General features: G+C 45.9%; 1 protein-coding gene across 1 annotated transcript in view; it reads right to left on the bottom strand.

The window, feature by feature from the left end:
- Positions 1–12,705: 12,705 nt before the first annotated feature.
- Positions 12,706–18,612, bottom strand: part of IREB2 (iron responsive element binding protein 2) — a 106,237-nt gene continuing 100,330 nt past the window's right edge. Inside the window, exon 23 of the mRNA XM_069765561.1 lies at positions 12,706–13,310. Within this exon, the coding sequence (XP_069621662.1) occupies positions 13,200–13,310 (111 nt within the window). The 3' untranslated portion in view covers positions 12,706–13,199. The remainder of the gene's footprint in view (positions 13,311–18,612) is intronic.

The raw sequence follows: 18,612 nt of genomic DNA on the forward strand, positions 1-18,612 counted from the left end.
ACAGCCGGGACCAGCTGCTTCGAAAGCATCACCAAACCAGGGATTCAAGCTTCAGGAGGCTAATTTGCATATTCCAGGTGCCTTCTGGGAGAAGCGAAGTCTCCCTAAGCTAGAAGATCGTTGGGTACAGCCGGGACCAGCTGCTTCGAAAGCATCACCAAACCAGGGATTCAAGCTTCAGGAGGCTAATTTGCATATTCCAGGTGCCTTCTGGGAGAAGCGAAGTCTCCCTAAGCTAGAAGATCGTTGGGTACAGCCGGGACCAGCTGCTTCGAAAGCATCACCAAACCAGGAATTCAAGCTTCAGGAGGCTAATTTGCATATTCCAGGTGCCTTCTGGGAGAAGCGAAGTCTCCCTAAGCTAGAAGATCGTTGGGTACAGCCGGGACCAGCTGCTTCGAAAGCATCACCAAACCAGGGATTCAAGCTTCAGGAGGCTAATTTGCATATTCCAGGTGCCTTCTGGGAGAAGCGAAGTCTCCCTAAGCTAGAAGATCGTTGGGTACAGCCGGGACCAGCTGCTTCGAAAGCATCACCAAACCAGGGATTCAAGCTTCAGGAGGCTAATTTGCATATTCCAGGTGCCTTCTGGGAGAAGCGAAGTCTCCCTAAGCTAGAAGATCGTTGGGTACAGCCGGGACCAGCTGCTTCGAAAGCATCACCAAACCAGGGATTCAAGCTTCAGGAGGCTAATTTGCATATTCCAGGTGCCTTCTGGGAGAAGCGAAGTCTCCCTAAGCTAGAAGATCGTTGGGTACAGCCGGGACCAGCTGCTTCGAAAGCATCACCAAACCAGGGATTCAAGCTTCAGGAGGCTAATTTGCATATTCCAGGTGCCTTCTGGGAGAAGCGAAGTCTCCCTAAGCTAGAAGATCGTTGGGTACAGCCGGGACCAGCTGCTTCGAAAGCATCACCAAACCAGGGATTCAAGCTTCAGGAGGCTAATTTGCATATTCCAGGTGCCTTCTGGGAGAAGCGAAGTCTCCCTAAGCTAGAAGATCGTTGGGTACAGCCGGGACCAGCTGCTTCGAAAGCATCACCAAACCAGGGATTCAAGCTTCAGGAGGCTAATTTGCATATTCCAGGTGCCTTCTGGGAGAAGCGAAGTCTCCCTAAGCTAGAAGATCGTTGGGTACAGCCGGGACCAGCTGCTTCGAAAGCATCACCAAACCAGGGATTCAAGCTTCAGGAGGCTAATTTGCATATTCCAGGTGCCTTCTGGGAGAAGCGAAGTCTCCCTAAGCTAGAAGATCGTTGGGTACAGCCGGGACCAGCTGCTTCGAAAGCATCACCAAACCAGGGATTCAAGCTTCAGGAGGCTAATTTGCATATTCCAGGTGCCTTCTGGGAGAAGCGAAGTCTCCCTAAGCTAGAAGATCGTTGGGTACAGCCGGGACCAGCTGCTTCGAAAGCATCACCAAACCAGGGATTCAAGCTTCAGGAGGCTAATTTGCATATTCCAGGTGCCTTCTGGGAGAAGCGATGTCTCCCTAAGCTAGAAGATCGTTGGGTACAGCCGGGACCAGCTGCTTCGAAAGCATCACCAAACCAGGGATTCAAGCTTCAGGAGGCTAATTTGCATATTCCAGGTGCCTTCTGGGAGAAGCGAAGTCTCCCTAAGCTAGAAGATCGTTGGGTACAGCCGGGACCAGCTGCTTCGAAAGCATCACCAAACCAGGGATTCAAGCTTCAGGAGGCTAATTTGCATATTCCAGGTGCCTTCTGGGAGAAGCGAAGTCTCCCTAAGCTAGAAGATCGTTGGGTACAGCCGGGACCAGCTGCTTCGAAAGCATCACCAAACCAGGGATTCAAGCTTCAGGAGGCTAATTTGCATATTCCAGGTGCCTTCTGGGAGAAGCGAAGTCTCCCTAAGCTAGAAGATCGTTGGGTACAGCCGGGACCAGCTGCTTCGAAAGCATCACCAAACCAGGGATTCAAGCTTCAGGAGGCTAATTTGCATATTCCAGGTGCCTTCTGGGAGAAGCGAAGTCTCCCTAAGCTAGAAGATCGTTGGGTACAGCCGGGACCAGCTGCTTCGAAAGCATCACCAAACCAGGGATTCAAGCTTCAGGAGGCCTTACGGCGCGCAAATTTTTGCCTGTAGGACATTATTGCAAGAGAGCTTGGCTGAGTAGATTACACAAGAAGGAAAACACACAGCAAGTCAGCAGGATCTAGGAGCAACATGGCAGATGTGACAACCTACATGGTGAGCTGCAGCATGTGCTACATGTTCACAGATCGACCAGAAGAAGAATCCAATTTCACCTGTCAGAAGTGTAGACTAGTGGCCCTTTTAGAAGAAAAGGTGCGGGGTCTGGAAGAAAGAATAGCAACTTTGAAACTCATCAAAGAGAATGAAGACTTTCTAGACAGAACAGAAGCATCTCTACTGGTCACAGAAGGTGCAAAAAGTGTCAGAGAACCTCCAAAAGCAGATGAGTGGAAGCATGTGACCAAAAGAAGCAAGAAGACCATGGAGAAATCACCAACCACACAACTGAAGAACCGATATCAAATCTTTGTAGAGGATGAAGATGGCACACCTAAGAATGAAGCAATACCAGCAAGCAAAAAAGAAAAGGGCACACAGCAACAAGTGACAGCAAAAAGTACAGCCAAGAAGCAACGAAGAGTGGTGGTGGTGGGAGACTCCCTACTGAGAGGCACAGAAGCAGCCATCTGCAGACCGGACATAACTGCAAGAGAAGTATGCTGCCTTCCAGGTGCGATGATCAAGGATGTGACCGATAAGATACCAAAGCTCTTCAGCTCCAAGGACGTCCACCCATTTCTTCTGATACATGTTGGCACCAATGACACGGCAAGGAAGGACCTACCGACAATCTGCAAGGACTTTGAAGCGTTGGGGAAGAAAGTAAAGGAACTGGATGCACAGGTAGTTTTTTCTTCTATCCTTCCAGTAGATGGGCATGGCACCAGGAGATGGAACAGGATCCTTGATGCAAACAACTGGCTAAGACGATGGTGCAGACAACAAGGATTTGGATTCCTGGACCACGGTGTGAATTACTGGTATGATGGACTCCTCGCCAGAGACGGACTACACCTCAACAAACCTGGGAAACACACATTCGCCAGAAGACTCGCTACACTCATCAGGAGGGCGTTAAACTAGAAGAAGAGGGGACGGGAAGAAAAACATTAGACTCGTACAAAGACGACCCAGGAAAACATACTCAGAAGGGAGGTAAGAACATTTCTAAAACAATCCACAGTGAGGAGATTGGAACAAAACAAAATCCTCTAAACTGCATGCTCGCAAACGCCAGAAGCCTGACAAACAAGATGGAAGAACTAGAAGCAGAAATATCTACAGGTAACTTTGACATAGTGGGAATAACCGAGACATGGTTAGATGAAAGCTATGACTGGGCAGTTAACTTACAGGGTTACAGTCTGTTTAGAAAGGATCGTAAAAATCGGAGAGGAGGAGGGGTTTGTCTCTATGTAAAGTCTTGTCTAAAGTCCACTTTAAGGGAGGATATTAGCGAAGGGAATGAAGATGTCGAGTCCATATGGGTTGAAATTCATGGAGGGAAAAATGGTAACAAAATTCTCATTGGGGTCTGTTACAAACCCCCAAATATAACAGAAAGCATGGAAAGTCTACTTCTAAAGCAGATAGATGAAGCTGCAACCCATAATGAGGTCCTGGTTATGGGGGACTTTAACTACCCGGATATTAACTGGGAAACAGAAACCTGTGAAACCCATAAAGGCAACAGGTTTCTGCTAATAACCAAGAAAAATTATCTTTCACAATTGGTGCAGAATCCAACCAGAGGAGCAGCACTTTTAGACCTAATACTATCTAATAGACCTGACAGAATAACAAATCTGCAGGTGGTTGGGCATTTAGGAAATAGCGACCACAATATTGTGCAGTTTCACCTGTCTTTCACTAGGGGGACTTGTCGGAGTCACAAAAACATTGAACTTTAGGAAGGCAAAGTTTGAACAGCTTAGAGATGCCCTTAATCTGGTAGACTGGGACAATATCCTCAGAAATAAGAATACAGATAATAAATGGGAAATGTTTAAGAACATCCTAAATAGGCAGTGTAAGCGGTTTATACCTTGTGGGAATAAAAGGACTAGAAATAGGAAAAACCCAATGTGGCTAAACAAAGAAGTAAGACAGGCAATTAACAGTAAAAAGAAAGCATTTGCACTACTAAAGCAGGATGGCACCATTGAAGCTCTAAAAAACTATAGGGAGAAAAATACTTTATCTAAAAAACTAATTAAAGCTGCCAAAAAGGAAACAGAGAAGCACATTGCTAAGGAGAGTAAAACTAATCCCAAACTGTTCTTCAACTATATCAATAGTAAAAGAATAAAAACTGAAAATGTAGGCCCCTTAAAAAATAGTGAGGAAAGAATGGTTGTAGATGACGAGGAAAAAGCTAACATATTAAACACCTTCTCCACGGTATTCACGGTGGAAAATGAAATGCTAGGTGAAATCCCAAGAAACAATGAAAACCCTATATTAAGGGTCACCAATCTAACCCAAGAAGAGGTGCGAAACCGGCTAAATAAGATTAAAATAGATAAATCTCCGGGTCCGGATGGCATACACCCACGAGTACTAAGAGAACTAAGTAATGTAATAGATAAACCATTATTTCTTATTTTTAGTGACTCTATAGCGACAGGGTCTGTTCCGCAGGACTGGCGCATAGCAAATGTGGTGCCAATATTCAAAAAGGGCTCTAAAAGTGAACCTGGAAATTATAGGCCAGTAAGTCTAACCTCTATTGTTGGTAAAATATTTGAAGGGTTTCTGAGGGATGTTATTCTGGATTATCTCAATGAGAATAACTGTTTAACTCCATATCAGCATGGGTTTATGAGAAATCGCTCCTGTCAAACCAATCTAATCAGTTTTTATGAAGAGGTAAGCTATAGACTGGACCACGGTGAGTCATTGGACGTGGTATATCTCGATTTTTCCAAAGCGTTTGATACCGTGCCGCACAAGAGGTTGGTACACAAAATGAGAATGCTTGGTCTGGGGGAAAATGTGTGTAAATGGGTTAGTAACTGGCTTAGTGATAGAAAGCAGAGGGTGGTTATAAATGGTATAGTCTCTAACTGGGTCGCTGTGACCAGTGGGGTACCGCAGGGGTCAGTATTGGGACCTGTTCTCTTCAACATATTCATTAATGATCTGGTAGAAGGTTTACACAGTAAAATATCGATATTTGCAGATGATACAAAACTATGTAAAGCAGTTAATACAAGAGAAGATAGTATTCTGCTACAGATGGATCTGGATAAGTTGGAAACTTGGGCTGAAAGGTGGCAGATGAGGTTTAACAATGATAAATGTAAGGTTATACACATGGGAAGAGGGAATCAATATCACCATTACACACTGAACGGGAAACCACTGGGTAAATCTGACAGGGAGAAGGACTTGGGGATCCTAGTTAATGATAAACTTACCTGGAGCAGCCAGTGCCAGGCAGCAGCTGCCAAGGCAAACAGGATCATGGGGTGCATTAAAAGAGGTCTGGATACACATGATGAGAGCATTATACTGCCTCTGTACAAATCCCTAGTTAGACCGCACATGGAGTACTGTGTCCAGTTTTGGGCACCGGTGCTCAGGAAGGATATAATGGAACTAGAGAGAGTACAAAGGAGGGCAACAAAATTAGTAAAGGGGATGGGAGAACTACAATACCCAGATAGATTAGCGAAATTAGGATTATTTAGTCTAGAAAAAAGACGACTGAGGGGCGATCTAATAACCATGTATAAGTATATAAGGGGACAATACAAATATCTCGCTGAGGATCTGTTTATACCAAGGAAGGTGACGGGCACAAGGGGGCATTCTTTGCGTCTGGAGGAGAGAAGGTTTTTCCACCAACATAGAAGAGGATTCTTTACTGTTAGGGCAGTGAGAATCTGGAATTGCTTGCCTGAGGAGGTGGTGATGGCGAACTCAGTCGAGGGGTTCAAGAGAGGCCTGGATGTCTTCCTGGAGCAGAACAATATTGTATCATACAATTATTAGGTTCTGTAAAAGGACGTAGATCTGGGGATTTATTATGACGGAATATAGGCTGAACTGGATGGACAAATGTCTTTTTTCGGCCTTACTAACTATGTTACTATGAACTAGAGCGGGGGCAGAGAAGAGCGACAAAGTTTATTAGAGGACTGGGGGGACTGCAATACCAAGATAGGTTATTACACTTGGGGCTATTTAGTTTGGAAAAACGAAGGCTAAGGGGTGATCTTATTTTAATGTATAACTATATGAGGGGACAGTACAAAGACCTTTCTGATGATCTTTTTAATCATAGACCTGAGACAGGGACAAGGGGGCATCCTCTACGTCTGGAGGAAAGAAGGTTTAAGCAGAATAACAGACGCGGGTTCTTTACTGTAAGAGCAGTGAGACTATGGAACTCTGCCGTATGATGTTGTAATGAGTGATTCATTACTTACATTTAAGAGGGGACTGGATACCTTTCTTGAAAAGTATAATGTTACAGGTTATATATACTAGATTCATTGATAGGGCATTGATCCAGGGAACTAGTCTGATTGCTGTATGTGGAGTCGGGAAGGAATTTTTTTTTCCCCAATGTGGAGCTTACTCTTTGCCACATGGTTTTTTTTGCCTTCTTCTGGATCAACATGTTAGGGCATGTTAGGTTAGGCTATGGGTTGAACTAGATGGACTTAAAGTCTTCCTTCAACCTTTATAATAACTATGTAGGTCAGGGGACTGCCGCCTGCAAGATCCTTCTACCTAGGCTGGCGTCCGCCAAAGCGTAGGTAAAAATCGTGTAAAGTTTGGCAAACGTGTGGATGGAAGACCAGGTTGCCGCTTTGCAAAGCTGTAGGGCAGAAGCCCTGTGATGCACTGCCCAGGAGGCACCGACTGCCCGGGTAGAGTGAGCCTTAATCCCAGGAGGGGGCATTCTGTTCTTGACCCGGTAAGCCTCCAAAATTGCTGCTTCTGATCCAGCGAGCAATTGTCGCCTTGGATGCTGGCAGACCTCTACGCAAGCCATCTGGAATGACAGAGTCCGTCTTTCGAAAGGAAGCAATTCTAGCCAGATAGATCCTCACTGCCCTGACCAGATCGAGCTTGTTCAATGAACGCTCCAGAGGATGAGTCAGAGCAGGACAAAAAGAAGGTAGCACGATGTTTTCATTGAGGTGGAAAGAGGATACCACCTTAGGGAGAAAGGAAGGTGGAGGCCGCAAGACCACCTTATCCTGGTGAATAACCAAGAAAGGAGGTCGACAAGAAAGGGCCGCCAACTCCGAGACGTGGCGGATGGAGGTGATGGCCACAAGAAAGGCCACCTTCCAAGAAAGGAGTCATAGGGAGATCTCCCCGAGAGGCTCAAAAGGGGAACCCTTCAGGACAAGATTGAGATCCCATGGATCGACGGGAGCCCGCTACAGAGGAGCCGCATATGCTACTCCTTGAAGGAAGGTCTTGACCTGTGGTCGATCTGAATTTTTCTGGAAAAGGATGGAAAGCGCTGAAACCTGACCCTTTAAAGGAGCTAAGGGCAAGCCCCGCGTCCAGCCTGGAGAAAAGCCAAAATCGAAGGAAGGGAAAAGGACTTAATCGAGACGCTATTGGACTCACACCAGAGGAAATAGACCCTCCAGGTCCGATAGTAGATCCTGGAGGACGATAGCTTCCTAGCTTGAATCATACTGCAAATCACACGATCTGAAAACCCAGACGCTTTCAGAACCGCGGTCTCAACAGCCACACCGTCAAATTGAGTGGACGAGAATTCGGGTGGCAAATTGGACCCTGGGAAAGCAGATTGGGTCTGTCTGGAAGCTGCCAGGGAGCGTCCACGAGAAGGTTGACGATCTCCGCGAACCAAGACCTTCTGGGCCAATCCGGTGTGATCAGAATTACTGGAAATAGGTAGGGGAGCACGAACTGTGACCAAGGAATGGCCAGAGTGTCAACGCCCACAGCGAGGGGGTCATGGGACCTGGAGACGAACAGGGGGACCTTCCTGTTCAGTCGAGATGCCAGGAGATCCACATCCGGAGTCTCCCATCAAAGGCAAATTTGATGGAAGACCTCCTGATGCAGGGACCATTCCCCTGCCACGAGGCCCTCGCGGCTGAGAAAATCGTCAGCCCAGTTGTCCATGCCGGGGATATATACCGCGGATATCGCTGGAACCGTCGCCTCTGCCCAAAGAAGGATCTTTGACACCTTGGCCAAGGCCAGGGAACTCAGAGTCCCCCCTGGTGGTTGACATATGCCACTGCTGTGGCATTGTCTGTCTGGATTCGGATTGGCAGACCCCTGAGAAGCTTTTCCCAGTGGAAAAGGGACAGAAAGATGGCCCGTATCTCGAGGACGTTGATCGGCAGGGAGGACTCCTGCGCCGACCAACGACCCTTAACAGTCAGGTGATTAAATACTACACCCCAGCCGAGGAGACTGGCATCAGTCATAATCACCTGCCAGTGGACAGGAAGGAAGGACCTGTCCTGGGAGTTGAGAGGTGACGTCAGCCACCATCAGAGAGCGTTTGACCCGGGACAAAAGCCGAATCAGATGATCCAGGGAAAAGGGAGACTTGTCCCACTGGGAGAGGATAGCCTGTTGAAGGGGTCTTGTATGAAATTGGGGGAAAGGAATCACCTCCATTGTTGCCACCATTCTCCCCAGGACCTTCATGGCCGATCGGAAGAATGGAAGCCGAGGCCTCTGAAGCAAGGAAACTTCCCGACGGAGAGCGGCTCTTTTCTCTTCGGGAAGGCAGACTCTTGACAGACGGGTGTCAAAAAGCATGCCCAGGAACACGAGGCGCTGAGAGGGACAAGACAGGACTTCGACCTGTTGACAAGTCACCCGAAACAGGTTAGGGTGTCGAGTACGATGGCCAGACTTTCGTGGGCCAGAGACAAAGGCGGAGCCTTGATGAGAATGTAGTCGAGGTATGGAAAGAGCACCAGACCTCTGATCCTCAAAATGGCTATCAATGCTGCCATGATCTTCGTGAAAACCCTGGGAGCAGTTGCGAGACCGAACGGCAGGGCAACAAACTGGAAATGTTCCTGATGTACTGCAAAACGCAGGAATCTGATGTCCCGGGAATATAAGGACATGGAGATAGGCGTCCTGGATGTCTATGGGGCACAGAAATTCCTGTGCCTCCATTGAAGAGATTACTGAACGAAGGGATTCCATCCTGAAATGTCACAGATGACCCCTTTTATTCAGTAACTTGAGGTAGAGGATGGGACGAACCTTGCCGTCTTTTTTTCGGCACCACAAACAGGTTCGAATAGAAACCTGTGAAATGTTCTCTTGCTGGAACGTGGACGATTACCCCAGAATCCAGGAGGGAAGCGATGACGCAAAGAAACCCGGAACCAGGGTGGGGTCTCTTGGAGGGCGGGATTCGGAGAATCGATCCCGGGGCCGAGAAGAGAACTCTATTTTGTATTCTGAAGATACACAACCTCCCTGACCCAAGCGTCCTCCACTGCGGCGATCCAAACGTCTTTGAAGAAAAGACGACGGCCGCCCAGCTTGGGAGGTGCGCTGGGGGCCCGTCGTGAGTCATGCTGAGGTAGACCTTCCAGATCTAGAACTGGTGGATATACCTTGGGAGTAAAGAGAAAGAGCGCTAGGAAGGAGTGGGCCGAAAGGAAACCTTCCTATTTTGGCGTGCTTGCGGCCTCTGCTGGTGGGAAAAGGAGTGCCGCGAAGCGACAAAAGGGATGAAACTGCCGCTTCGGAGGAGGCCGTAAGGTTTGGACTGGGGAAGGAGAGAACTTGTGCCCCTGGTGGCGTCCTTGATAATTTGGTCCAGTCTGGAAAGACGTAATCCCTGAAAAGGCAGGTTGGTAAGGGACTTTGATGACAAGTCCACCTGCCAGGCCTTAAGCCACACGGTCCGCTGGATGACAACAACGTTGTTGGACGCCTGAGCTGTACATGACAGCATCCATGGAGGCAGAAACCAAATATTCACCTGTGTGAGGAATCTGGTTGGCCAGCTCCACCAGCTGCTGTGGTTGAGCCCCAGCCAGAATGCCCTGGTGGAGTTGTTTGGCCCATTTGGCAACGGACTTTGAAACCCAAGTGGAAGCGAAAGCCAGACACAGGGTAGACGCAGCTGCTTCGAAGGCTGACTTTGCAAAGGATTCTATAATTCTATCATTAGAATCCTTCAGAGATGCTGCACCTTAAGTAGGAAGGACCGTGTTGGTAGATAGTCTACAAACTGGCGGGTCCACGGAGGGAGAAGCGGTCCAGTTGGCGGTGAGTTCCAGAGTGAAGGGATATAATACACCAAGGAGTTTTCCTCTTTGAATACATCTGGTCGGATTCTCTCTCTTTGGCCAAAAGCTTCTCAAATTCGGAATGAGGAGCGAAGACCCTGGAAGGAGGTCTAGACCGTCTAAATGAAACCTCCTGATCTGCGGGTTCCGTAGCGGAATCTTTGATGCCACAGGTCTGATTGATTGCTCCAATGAGGCTCTAGACCATATCTCTCATGTTAGCAATTTGGTCCGAGTCCAGCTCCAAAGCATCCTCTGAAGACACGTCCGAAAAACCTTCACCTGACTCAGGAGAGGAGGATTGGGAAGAAATGTATCACTGAGACAGACCGGGGGGCGAGATGGAATGGTAAGAGGACTCAAGCCACAAAAGATCTAGGCAGGAATGCTGGTCTATCTTGGCAGGCTCGGATGGGCATCCTGTGACCCACTGGCTACCGCGGGGGTCTGCAGGGGCAACTTATCAAGTACGGACACCAGGGTCTGAGATACCCTGATGAGATCCGCAACAGACAGAGAGGCGGCCCACCCTGGGATAGAGGTCTCACTATCACCTGGGACAGAAGGGGGCTCCTGAGCGGTGGGTACAGTGGGGTTGCTGCAGTCCTGACAGAGGGGAGAGGACTGACCTGAGGGAAGCCTGCATTTACAAGACGAACACGCAAAGTGTTTGACCAAAGCAGAGGAAGAAGCAGGCGGACAGGAACGTTGTCCCTTAGAATTAGACATGATAGACAGAACCGTGAAAGGTGCCAGAAGGTTGGGGACAGAATAGCCGAGGAGAGCGTCAGTCTGCAGAGCAGAGATACTCACAGCAGATGTCCTGAAGTCAGCTTCCGGCAGTGGAGGCTGTGAAGATCGGTAGATGGGACAGGTCCTGAAGTAGAATCACCACCGGGTCCAAAAACGCCAGAAATGGTGACTGTAGCAGATTCAGGGAAAAAAGCGCACGTTGCTATGTAGAGAAACCCGCTCTCTGAGTGGGGTGGAGTCCATTGAGCGACGCAGGGTGGAAAAGATAGCGCTGAATAAACCAGTGCTGAAGGCAGGAGTCATGGGCAGGGAGTCTCACTCTCCATCGCACGGTCTGGAGGGGGAAGGTGGAGGACGGGCGTGAGAAAAGCCCGCTCTATTGAGATAAAGATGGGCGGAGCCAGACCGAACTGGGCCCCGACTGAAGCCGGGGCCTAGATTAGCGTCAGGTGACCGCCAGAGAGGAGGGAGCGGAAACCTGAAGGACGCACCCGCCCGGGATGGGGGCAGAGTCACCGCTCCGGACAAGCCCCGACAGAACGTAACGGGGTGAGAGTCCTGGGAGACGCGCCCGCTCGAGAGAAAGGACGGGACGGAAAAAAAACTCCAGACTAGGTCCCGACGGAAGCCGGGGCCTATATTAGGAGCCGAGAGCCGCAAGAAGTGTCTCGGAAACACTGCACCCTGCACCTGATCGCCCCCTACCTGAGGAACCCAAAGAGATCCAGGGTGAGGTAAGAGCCCTGGACCCCCAGCTAAGTGGGCGATGTCTACCCTTCATAGGAGAGGGATTGAGAGATAGCCTTCCGGAGGAAGGGGGGGGGGGGCAGATACTCACCTTCTTCATCTGTGCACTGGACTCGTGGAAAAACGCACCTGGGAAAGAGGAGAGTACTTCATCATCCAGGAAAAGTAGGGACGTCCTGAAGAAAACCTGTCTGATGGATGTCCTCGTCTCCTCCAACCAACAGGCTCTGGTGGGCGAGTGACGGGGCTAGGACTATCCAAATCTCCTAAACACGCTTCTATGTTAGGGTCCATGGTCCTGCTGTCCAGACCTATGAGGAAACGGGGTGGCAGTACACGCCGTACTCAGTCTTTGTGGGAGTACAGTTGTGACTACTCACACTGTATCTCTCCAAGTACCTAAAAAGGAACGACGCACACTGAGGTAGATATGGGTCTAAGGTAAGACCCATGTCCACCTCCTACTCACACGAAGCTAAACTGAATTCCTGATTGACAGTTGGTGGGGTGTACACTGCAGAGGAGGAGCTAACTTTTTGTGCAAAGTGTCAGCCTCCTAGTGGCAGCAGCATACACCCATGGTTCCTGTGTCCCCCAATGAAGCGACAGAAAACAGTGTGTGAACCCCTCCATTTTTGATAGTTGTCAGCGTTGGCTGCGGGATGAAACACAATCAACCTTGCTGTCAGATTTGCCTGGCTGTGTTAATCATTCCTAGACTGTCTGCATGACAACTAAATCTTCCAAGTTAAAAGAAAAACAGGCAAATGAGTGTGAAGAAACAACCAAAGTATCTAATAGGGTATTATTCACCATTAAAACCGTTACTATAACGTCCTTTAAAATGTCAGTAAGTTGACATATACAAAAAGAGGATAAGGATTTAGGCATCTTTATTTCAGAACATATTTAATAAGTCTGGTGTTACCACAACCAAACGCAAGCATCTTCCTTTCCATACAAGATGGATACAGAGATCATCAAATGTAAAGATAGGTTCTTATTTTTAATTTAATTTTTTTTGTTTTTTTAAATAAAATGGTATTGATCATTCAATACTGCAGCTACTGGAAGTCCAAAAAAAGCAGTTGTGTGACTTAAAGAGCAAAATTGTGCACAAGGCTTCAGGATAAGTCAAAACGTCCACCTGCAAATGAATGTGCAAGTAGGAATAAATGTGATGATTGTTGGTTGTCCCTAGGTGGGACTAAGGAAGGCATGCCCATAGCACCAGTCTTATATTGAAAGTGCTGGAAGAAGCTTCAGTGACTTTTTTTCCACCAGAGTCTTTAAGGAGGCAAGAAAAGTACAAGCACAAAAAGCATCTGTACAATCTGAGAGAGTTCATGGTTTTCTCTTTGCTGATATTACTATAAATATTTCCGGGCCACATAATTTAATATTCCTCCGTGCTTGTAAAATGTGACTTCTGCTTCATTGTTAAAGGCTGCAATTACTTGGAATATCTTTCCGGTGTTTGTCTGAAAAAAAAATGAAATTATTAAACTTAGGAGACCAATTTACAATTTCTGACATTGAGTTCCTTATAAACTACAATTTAAAAAGAGAATCTGTCACCACATTTAACTTCTTAATATGGGTATACAGGCTATAGAATCCTGAAAACAGTCCGACCTGTGTATCAGATGTGTTGTTGCTGAGAAATAATTTATTACTTCATATAAATTACCTCTTCCCGGCTTTGGGGAGGACACTGCCTGGAAGATTACTCTGCCTCCAGAGATTATTTTATTAGGGGGAGTTACAAGTGAGACAAGTAACTAACAGAACAGGGGAAGTTTGTCTTCTTGCAAACACATTTTTTGCCTCTCTGAGCTCTGATGTATTGTAACAATATTGCAGCCCTGTCTGCCTGTGAGCTGGAAGCTGGAGCTGAGAGTAACCTGCAGACGTGTGTTATAATCACACACAGTTCTGCTGTGAGATCAGGAGAGCAGCCATTACATATCACACTGGTAACCATTACATATCACTCCTAACTCCCCTTTACATTTAAAACTCTAGAGGCAGAGTTATCTTCCAAGTACTATCTGCCCAATGCCTGGAAGAGGTAATTTATATAAAGTGATAAAAGAGGATTTCTCAGCAATATGGCAGCCGATATGAGACACACAGGGAGGACTGTTTTCGGCAGTCTATAGCCTGTATGCCCATATTAATAGTTTCAATAGGTCAAATGTGGTGGCAGATTCCCTTTAATAAAAACTATCACATGATTAACAATGTCACCATGGAACCATTGCCTAAATCAGTGTTCCCCAACTCCGGTCCTCAAGAGCCACCAACAGGTCATGTTTTCAGGATTTCCTTAGTATTGCACAGGTTATTGAATGCTTGCCTGGCCAGGTGATGCAATTATCACATGGGCAATACTAAGGAAATCCTGAAAACATGACCTGTTGGTGGCTCTTGAGGACCGGAGTTGGGGAACACTGGCCTAAATGATAAAATTAAAAGGATTTATTGGTTCTGATCATTATCGGATCTAAACAAGCTTAATTCAATCATTATCATTGCAGAAAATGAACATGTACAAAGATTTACTGCAGGAAAGCCATAGTAAGGTTATCAAGGTTGCATTTTGCTAGAATGGAGCAAATTGTCTCTTCAGAGAGGAAGAGGACTAGAACTTTAGTGCCACCTATTGGAAGTAGCAATCCTTAGGATTGTTACTTCCAATAGGTGGCACTAGAGTTCTAGTTCTCTTCCTCTCTGAAGAAACAATTTGCACATTTCCCAGAGGAGCATTGCGGCTTTAAGTCTCCTCATCTCGACATGCTTAACATGTCACTCTCCGCAAGGAGAAACGATACTTCTTGGATCCCGGCTAGAATGGAGTAATTTATATACATTTTTTTCATCAAAAAAACAAAAAGTTCAAAGTCTCTCTCAAAGGACTGCACAATCATTTTGTGGGAAGAAAAAGAAAAAAAACAAACATACAGACTCCCCCTATCACAACCACTATACATTTTTTTTTACTTTGTCTTTGCTACTCCTACCTTCTAAAAAGACATAACATTTTTTGTTTTGTTTTTTAAAGGAAAGGAAAAATAGTTTGGGCTGAAATTGAAACGTAAAAAAACCTGCAATTTTGACATGTGTTTAATGTGCAATAAAAATGGTTTGTTATTTCCATTCTGTAGGTATGAATACAGTAATACCAAATTAATATATACCGTATTTTTCGGATCATAAGACGCACTTATTTCCTCCAAATTTGGGAGGAAATGTGGGGTGAGTCTTATGGTACGGATGTAACATGTGGGGAGGGGGCAGCGGCGAGTGGGATCACACTGGGATCCCACTCGCAGGAGGCAGGAAAATGTCCCTGCTGCAGGAATCTGGCACTCGGGAAACCACGTGGTCCCAATGCTTAAAGTGAAGGAATATTCATTAGCCGCTTCCCCGCCCACCTGTCAGCGCCGAGCAGCAAATTAATATTCCTTCACTTAAACAGCGGACCCACATGGTTTCCCCAGCGCCAGAGTCCTAGCTGGAGAGATCGTGTGTCCAGTGAAGGAGGGGGCAGGAGCAGGGTGCCGCAGGAGGGATCACATACCTGACAGCACAGCCCGTGCTGAATGCGGAGTGCTCCGGCATAGGACCTGTGTGAGGTCATGAAGAGGGTGGGCTGGAGCATCACATGACAGCACAGAGCCTTCCCTCCCTGATGTCATCCAGACCTTCAGATACCGCACTAGAATGTGCAAGCTTCCTATTATGACCTATGGAGAGGCAATAAGAGGGAGGGCTCTGTGCGGTCATGGTCCAGCTCTTCTTTACCTCACCACAGCGTGGCTGGCTGGCTGCAGGACCTGCACAGCCTGTACAAGTGAAAATGGATTAAAAGGTTACTAATTACAACACCTAAAAACGCACTCTGACATGTCTGTAGTGGAACTATAACTCCCAGCATGCCATAGGATCTGCAGGACATGCTGGGAGTTATAGTTGTCCCATGGGATCTTAAAGCAGCACTCCAGTGTTATTTTTCAGTGCTGGAGTAGCGCTTTAAATATAAGCCCTGTGCCCCCATTCTTATACACACCCTCCAGTGTCTTCATATAGTACTTTACAGACACCACACTGGTCCCACAGCACCATCTTCTACTTACAGCTTCCAACATAATAACATACTATTATATACCATAACACCACATATAATAGTATGTTATTTATGTTCTTAAATATTTTACCACAATTTTTGCTTCAAATATTTTTATCCCTATTTTCCACCTCAAACCTGGGTGCGTCTTATAGTCCGAAAAATACGGTAGTTTGTTTTAGAACCATTTCAAAAATGTGAAAAATAAATAAGGATCAATGCAAGGTTTCTGACAATACTGCATCTTACAAAAAACCGGAAAAGAACAGCAAATAACATAGAAGTGGCTGTACTGCAGCCTTCGAGTATGTTCACATATTGCATTTTTGCAGATTTTTTTCTGTTCCAAAATCCAAAGGGTTAGCAGGTAAAAACAACTTGTTTCTGGTGCATTTTTACATCTGTTTTTGTAGCATTCTTACTTGTTTTCCCTCACCATTAATTTTAAAGAACTAACTAACATGTTGCGTCTTGGCAAAAATGCAACTGGGCTCATAACACCCACAGGAAACTAACCCCCCTGCATGATTTGCATAAAATTTCAGAAATCTTATTGATTATTCTGGTACTGGAAAATGCAATGTATTTTATGTACCAAATACAATATGTAACATATGCACCCAAATGTGAACATGCCTTTAGTCTGAGACTGTAACTTAACCCCTTTCTGACATTTGTCGTAATAACACATCCCTGTGACCTGGGCCTATCTGATCAGGGACATATTACGGAATGGCGATTGTCACCGGGTGTCAGCTGATTCTGACAGCTGACACCTGGCACTAAGTGCCAGGAGCAGACACACGCGGGGTCCCAATTGTTGCCATGGTATCCAGATGTGGTCATGACAACATCCAGGTCATCAGAGGTGGGAAACTTGCTGATCATGCGCAGTGCATGATCAGCAAGTGTCACTGTCAGTGCAGAGCTATAGAAGCAATCAGCCTGCAAAAAATGATAGTCCATAGTGGGACAAAGTAAAAAGTAAAAAAATGTTTAAATTGTAAAAATAATAAAAAAAAAATCCAAAAGATATTGTATCTATAAATAAGTATTTGTATGAAAGCAATATAAACAATAAAAGTAAACAATTGGTATTGCCTTGTCCGCAACAACCCAGAAAACAGTCCCACTAGTTAACCCCTTTAGTGAACACCATAAAAAAAGGCAAAACCAATGCTTAATCCTCACACAGCCAAACAAAAAAGTGGAATAAAACGCAATAAAAAAAGGATATACTCAAATATAAATGGTACCGCTGAAAACGTCATCTTGTCCTGCAAAAAACAAGCCGCCATAAAGCGTCATCAACGAAAAAATAAAAAAGTTTTAGCTCTCAGAATCAAGCGATGCATAAACTTTTTTTTCTATAAAATAGTTTTTATTGTGTAAAAGCACCAAAATACTATATAAATGAGGTATTGCTGCAATCATACTGACCCGAAGAATAAAACTGCCTTATCAATTTTACCACACACAGAATGGCCTAACCCTCCTCACCCCAAAAGAAGAAATTCCTGAATTTCTGTTTTTTGTTCATTCTGCCTCCCAAAAATAGGAATAGAAAGTGGTAAAAAAATGTCATGTGCCTGAAAATGGTACCAATAAAAACATCAACTCGTTACGCAAAAAACAAGCCCTTACATGACTCTGGGCCAAAATACGGAAAAACTATAGGTCTCAAAATGTGGTGATGCAAAAACTATTTTTTGCAATAAAAGCGTATTTTAGTGTGTGACAGCAGTCAAACATAAAAACCCGATATAAGTCAGGTATCGCTGTAATTGCACCGACCCAAAGAATAAAGTCGCCTAATCACATACTGCAAGAGGAACGGCATAAAAAAATAAATAAAACAAACCAATTCTTTACCTGCTGTTGATTTTTTTCCATTCTGCCTCCCAAACATCGCAGTAAGGCTTGGTGCACATTCATCCTGCACTTTGTGCTGAGCACTTACACCGGGGTTTCCGTGTAAATCTCTGAAATATGTGATTTAGACGGAACGTCTGACGGAAGATTCCCTATAATGAGGCAGATGGAGGCACTGTGGATGCCGTCTGACCTGAGATCTGGCGGTGTCCGTCTTTTTAGGATTGCATAAAAGTAGTCGGCCACAGTTTTGTGCCCTTCTGAAAAGAAGGACACCGCTGAACAGAGGCCTTCAGAGGCCGTCCAGAGTAACTGCTGCCTCATTATAGTGAATGGATCCCTCAGGGTTTCATCTGAATCACATCACTCAGATTTAGAAGGAAATCCCAAAGTAACTGCTCAGAGTAGAATGCCAGATAAATGTGATCCCAAACGTTATGTAAAATGTTCCCAATAAAAGCTGAAAATCAATCCACAAAAAAAGCAAGACCTCACTAAGGTCCGTCATCTGTTACCGAAAATATAGGGAACTTTCATGTTACTGAAAGCACAAAAAGGTTCTGGAAAAGCAAAATGGCTTCTCACCCGCCAAAAGTGATCAAATTCTCTGCTCTTAAATTCAAATGCCTCCCCCTTCTGAGCCCCATCCTGTACTTAAGCCACATATTGCGTCCACGTTTGTAATGCATATCTGAAGCGATGAGAGCCCACCTAACTTACATGTGCATGCCTCCAGAAGTTTTTTCCACACGGTCACTAAAGCGGCAGTTTGCAATTTTTAC

Source organism: Ranitomeya imitator, chromosome 4 (assembly GCF_032444005.1).
Source record: "Ranitomeya imitator isolate aRanImi1 chromosome 4, aRanImi1.pri, whole genome shotgun sequence".
NCBI classification, from domain to species: domain Eukaryota; kingdom Metazoa; phylum Chordata; class Amphibia; order Anura; family Dendrobatidae; genus Ranitomeya; species Ranitomeya imitator.